Source organism: Ruditapes philippinarum, unplaced genomic scaffold (assembly GCF_026571515.1).
Source record: "Ruditapes philippinarum isolate M1 unplaced genomic scaffold, ASM2657151v2 ctg2005_1_1_1_1, whole genome shotgun sequence".
NCBI classification, from domain to species: Eukaryota; Metazoa; Mollusca; class Bivalvia; order Venerida; family Veneridae; genus Ruditapes; species Ruditapes philippinarum.
The window spans coordinates 126442-131785 of record NW_026863570.1 but is presented as its reverse complement, the minus strand read 5'-3'; the positions used below and the strand labels follow the sequence as shown (position 1 = coordinate 131785).

The 5344-nt window shown below is 34.8% G+C and overlaps 2 protein-coding genes across 2 annotated transcripts; both read left to right on the top strand.

Moving 5' to 3' along the window:
* Positions 1-624: 624 nt before the first annotated feature.
* Positions 625-2125, top strand: LOC132722529 (uncharacterized). Its single transcript, XM_060707037.1, has 3 exons — positions 625-629; positions 665-982; positions 2033-2125. Exons 1-3 carry the CDS (start codon positions 625-627, stop codon positions 2100-2102), a joined length of 393 nt encoding a protein of 130 aa, XP_060563020.1. The 3' UTR covers positions 2103-2125.
* A 1946-nt stretch (positions 2126-4071) lies between these two features.
* On the top strand, positions 4072-4970 carry LOC132722528 (uncharacterized). Its single transcript, XM_060707036.1, has 2 exons — positions 4072-4233; positions 4689-4970. The coding sequence occupies exons 1-2, from the start codon at positions 4078-4080 to the stop codon at positions 4968-4970; spliced, it is 438 nt and encodes a 145-aa protein (XP_060563019.1). The 5' UTR covers positions 4072-4077.
* Positions 4971-5344: the final 374 nt, after the last annotated feature.

Here is a 5344-nt window from a genome sequence, read left to right as displayed (position 1 = left end):
ATGTGCCAGACAACTGCACGTATTCTGTACTTTGATTCATTCAGCAGCCATTAACATGGCGGTGGCATTCCTCAAACCAAGAAGTCATGGTCACGAGGAGGTACATATTCCAAGTCCCGGACAGGTTGATGCAGCCATTGTCAACCTTGACCTTCATTACACAAAACGCCTTTGTCTCGAACTTTTGCTCGTGGACTGTACCAATCACGTGACAATGGGAGATGAGAAAGTATGTGGTACGGATGGCGTCACCTATGAAAACCAGTAATAAATTAGTTTCTCAAGGGAGAGAATAAAAAACACAGTAAAAGCTTGATGTAAATTTGATCAACTAATTTGTATAACTCTTTCATAACAGATGTATCTAAACCTGGTTAGTTTTATTTACAATTTTTTAAAAAAAACTTCATTCATTTTTAAGTTAAATTATTCTGTAAAGTATACTTTAAAAGTGTAAGTATTGATTGTCTTTGAGATAGAACACATTTTCAGAAGCAGAAATTTTTACTTTTCTAAAATCTGTAAAATTTACTTTTCGAAAATTAACTGCTGATAATCAGACTTTTAATGAAGTGTCGGATATCATGCATTATAATATTACTATTAACAGTTGTTAGTTCACGCATGCCGTCTGCGAGTATTCGACCTTGACACAAACATTAAGACTTGCCAATCACGGACCATGCCCTGCAGTCACTTCCGGTCCAGATAGTTTGTTAAAGCAGACGACACATGCACTCACTTCCGGTCCAGATAGTTTGACAAAGCAGACGACACATGCAGTCACTTCCGGTCCGGAGAGTTTGTCACAGCAGACGACATCTACCGTCACTTCCGGTTCGGATAGTACCCACACGACACCTCACGTCACAACAGATCCATTACATTCGTCTTTTCTTTGCACATACGTGAATTCTATGGACTGCGATTCACTTGGTATAGAGATTATCTGTGGTTCCGATGGCAGACGATATGTGAATCAGTAAATATTTTATTCAATACAGAGGATATTCAAGTTTTTTTTTTTCTATAAATACGGGATTTTATTTCATTGAGTGATATGGAAACAAATATATTTCATGACTCATGAGTGGCGGTAGCCACGAGTGAAATATGATGATTATCATGTCATGATTATAAAATAAATCCCGTATCTATAGAAAAAAAACTTGAATTTTCTGTTTATTATATACTTCTCCGCTTTTTTGACATTACGATTCGAAACACTTCCCCTGCAATTTTGTATTTGGCTAAATTGAGTTAAAAAGTTGTCCGAAAACACACCAGTGAAAATACATAAAATATGTTTCACTGCAAGGAAAAAAAAAATGTTTACAGTTAACATACGCAAAGTTAAAATACACAAATTATTTCATCAATATTTCTCAATATTTCATTTATAATTGGAGATAAATACTTAGTGGGTGATGATTGTGTAATTTCCGTGTGAAGTAATGTATCTTCGATGAGCGATTCATTTACATTATTATATATATTTACAACTTTTCAGTAAACAAAAAAAAATGTTTCTTGTCATCATGTCCTTTACTTTCTCGAACAAACATTGTACAAATGTATTTCAAATGTTTTCGGCATTGCCTTAGTACCCGATCTCTGATTGATTGAATGATTCATTCATTCATTTGTTGATTGATTGATTGGTTCATTCATTAATTCATTCATTCATTCATTCATTCGTTCGTTGATTGATTGATTGATCGATTGATCGATTACTTGGCTGGTTGGTTGGTTGATTGATTGATTGAAGCACGGTTCGGTTCATATTTCAAAATCAGATTATAGATAACATATTCAGCGTAGTTCTAAGTAATTTTCCTGAACTCATTCGGTTATTTTTGTCATATCTGACGTCCTACGACACGCAAACATTCGTTTGTCATGCTCTGCATAATTCTACTATAATTTGTAATAATTCACTTGATAGAGAAATAGTGTGAAGCGTGTCAGAATGTTTTTGTTTTTTTTTTTTTATACAGGTATATCTGATTTATTTTTATTATATTCATTCCAGTTGCGAGCTTGCCAAAGAAACTTGTGTACAGCCGTCACTAAAAGCTATTGATCTCTCGAACTGCCATTGAAAGAAAAAGCTTTAAATAAATATGTATTGGTAATCCTGCGTTCAGATGTTTTTTTTACCACCTTATTGAGTGAGATGGGGCAACACACTAACCATGCTAAATATCGTAATCCGGTATATATCGGGACAAGGCGCTTGATTAATTAAACGCCTTTTTCACCAAAAAAGAATGAACTTCAAAACGTCTTATTCATTTCTATACACCAATTTATACAGTTTGTGTGTGTGTTTATTTATCCCGTGCGCACGAGATTCTATCCGTGGCCACGAGCTGCTATGTCGTGGCCATGAGTTACTTAGTCGGCCACGAGATAGCTAAGTCGTGGGCCACGAGGTACTAAGTCGTAACCACGAGATACTATGTCGTGGCCACGAGTTACTGTGTCGTGGCCACGAGTTACAAAAGTCCGGCACGAGATAAATTAAGCCAATCAGAATACACTACATATATTATTTTTGAAAAATTTCAACTACTTTTCATGCAACATTTATCTTTAAAAACAGGCCTCTAAAACCTTTTATACGATACATAAAAAGGAATAAAGTTTTTATTCAAAATTTAGAAAAAAAAAATTTTTACCATGGACATAAAAGCCCATGAGATACAATCCTTGTCTGAAAAATTTTAATTTGGGGTTTTTTTGCTCAAAAAAATGAATAAACAGGGAAAGCCCAGGAAAAATTTGTACGAACTGACTAGGGGTTTTGCTTTTCCAATTTTGCTTAAGGTTAAATTTCTTTTTTTTTCACGTTAAAAAATTGCAGTTTTTTAAAAGCAAGTAAACAAAATACAAATACCCTTTAAAGGATTTAAAATTTTTAATTCAATTTTTTTTATTGATATGATCACCCGAAAGAAATTTAAAGAGCGGACGGGAAAATTAAAAATACCACTAAAATTTCCCCCTTGGGTACCCCACCAAAAAACATGCGCGGGCATGCCTACGGTTTAAATTTTTCGCGATGTAAAACCGAACAACAGTTTTTTGCTGTCAAATATAAAAAATTTTCCCAAAATAAAAGTAACATAAAATTCTCATCAGTAGAAAACAAAAAATGAAATGGAAAGCTTGATATTTAAATTTCCCAAAAAAGTGCGTTTAAAGACTACCTTTTTCTTGTTTTTCATTCTTAGGTCGAAAAAAATACGTCATGTATTTTATAAATTATTGATTGGGTACCCCAAAGGGAATCTTTTTTCGACGTTTATTTTAAAATACAAGATTTTTTTTAAAACGCTTAAACGCAGGGAAGGGTAATACAAAAAATTTGGTTTGGGGGTCGATAATGTGGATATATTACCTGCCAAGATAAAATATCACCCGAGCCGTTATATATAAAATCTTGAAAGGTAATATATCCACATATATCACTCCAAAACCAAAATAACATATAATATAACACCTGTAGTAACATTAACACTCTGTATGGTATGGATTTATGGTATGATAATAATTTCGCATGAATGTATACAACTATTGTATCGCAATTTTGACCTTTGAATAATAAAGAGCCCCATTGTCGATACAGTCAAACTTGTGATTAAGACCACCTCAGAATAAAAATCACCGTGTAAATAAATGTCAATCTTCGCCAACCCTTTTTGATTGAATAAAACCGACTAGCCTTCAAATAAAGACAACTTGTATATTAAAGACATGTTCAGTATCTCCCTTGGACGACCTTTGTTCACATGTTTGACTGTAATTATATCGTACGTATGAGTTCCTCACTTAAATGAGCGGGCTCTACACTTTCTCATTAAAATAATGAAATGTCAAAAAAGGTTATGGAAGGAAACTATGCCTGGACCTCCTTTTCGACCAACGCAGATCACAAAAAAGTCACGTGGTATAGGCGCATTGATATCTGGACTGTTTTTTAAAAATAATGTAGATGTCAAGAATAATTTTTAAAATGTTCAAATGGGTTAAAGCAGGGGGTGGGGGAAATCTGCTTAATGTGGAAATGTGTGTATGATGCAGGCAATGCTCGTGTCATGTGACAGAGTATTTGCTCCTCCCAAATCTGTGACTCAGAACATAGAAACGCCGGGTATTGTCAGGAAGGCCAAAGTTGTGTCTGCTACAAATGAAGACGATAAAAATGCAGCGTTCGAGGGTTCTAAACGAGTAAGAATACCTTTTCAAATACATCACAAATACGGGAACACGCTGTTTACAGCTTGAAACAGTAATTTTATTATAAATGGCGTTTTGACATAGTTTAAGTCATAGAATTTTCACGTACTAGTTCATACTTCCATACCCTTTTTAAGTTAAATAGTCTTTTTCAGCTTCTATATTCTTCTATTTTGAACAATCCATTTTCAACTGTATGGTTAGTCAGTACAACAGTATAGCACTTGGTCACGCTGCAAGGACTCGCATGCTTACCTTGATCCACCAAACAGTTTCCGCCTCCTGTAGTGTAAAGATTAACGTATTATATGTGACATGTTTAATTATAGCTTGTATGGAATGGAATAAAAAAATTAAAAACATACTAACATTAAAGAGCTCTATAGACTCACCCCGAGAGCATTGAATAAATAACAATATAAGATAATTCTTTAAATGCATTGCAGGTGCGCGAGTTGAAACTCAAATCAGTTTCAGCAGAAAAAGCATTCAACCCTATACAACGTTTCGTTAAAAAACGAACACCACGAAGCCCACAAAGTACTGCAGAAGTAAATGGACCTCAAGCATTCAATGGAATGAAATCAAGCAAATCTATGAGCGACCTACGCGCAGACGACAATTCAGTTCTACCCGGAAGTAGTAGTCCATTGGTAAAAATCAAGCGTTTGTTTCAGAAAAGAACTTCCGATTCCGACAGATTTCTCAACAAACCACAAAAGACTTAATCGTTCATGTGGGGACTTAGAAATGCATTTAAGGTCGGATGTAAATAACGCCGTAAAGTCGTTCCCACGTAGCCCGTTCTCGGGAGTGAGAAAACTTTTAAATAATAAGAAGAAAGTTTGCACGCAGTTGTCATCTAGTGACGAGCAGATACCAGTGTTAGTTATGAGAGGAAGCCACTCCCTGGGAGACTTGGACAGATTGGAAACTTCACCTCATAGAAGAAAGAGCGAAGAGAGACAAATACCAAACATCAAGCATAATAATTCATCATATGAAAAACTAAATTTTAGTTCCAAAGAACATAGAAATTCTCTTGGCACCGTGTTTGGTAATTATTTAACTATTGTCAATCAAACACTGACTAGATCATGTG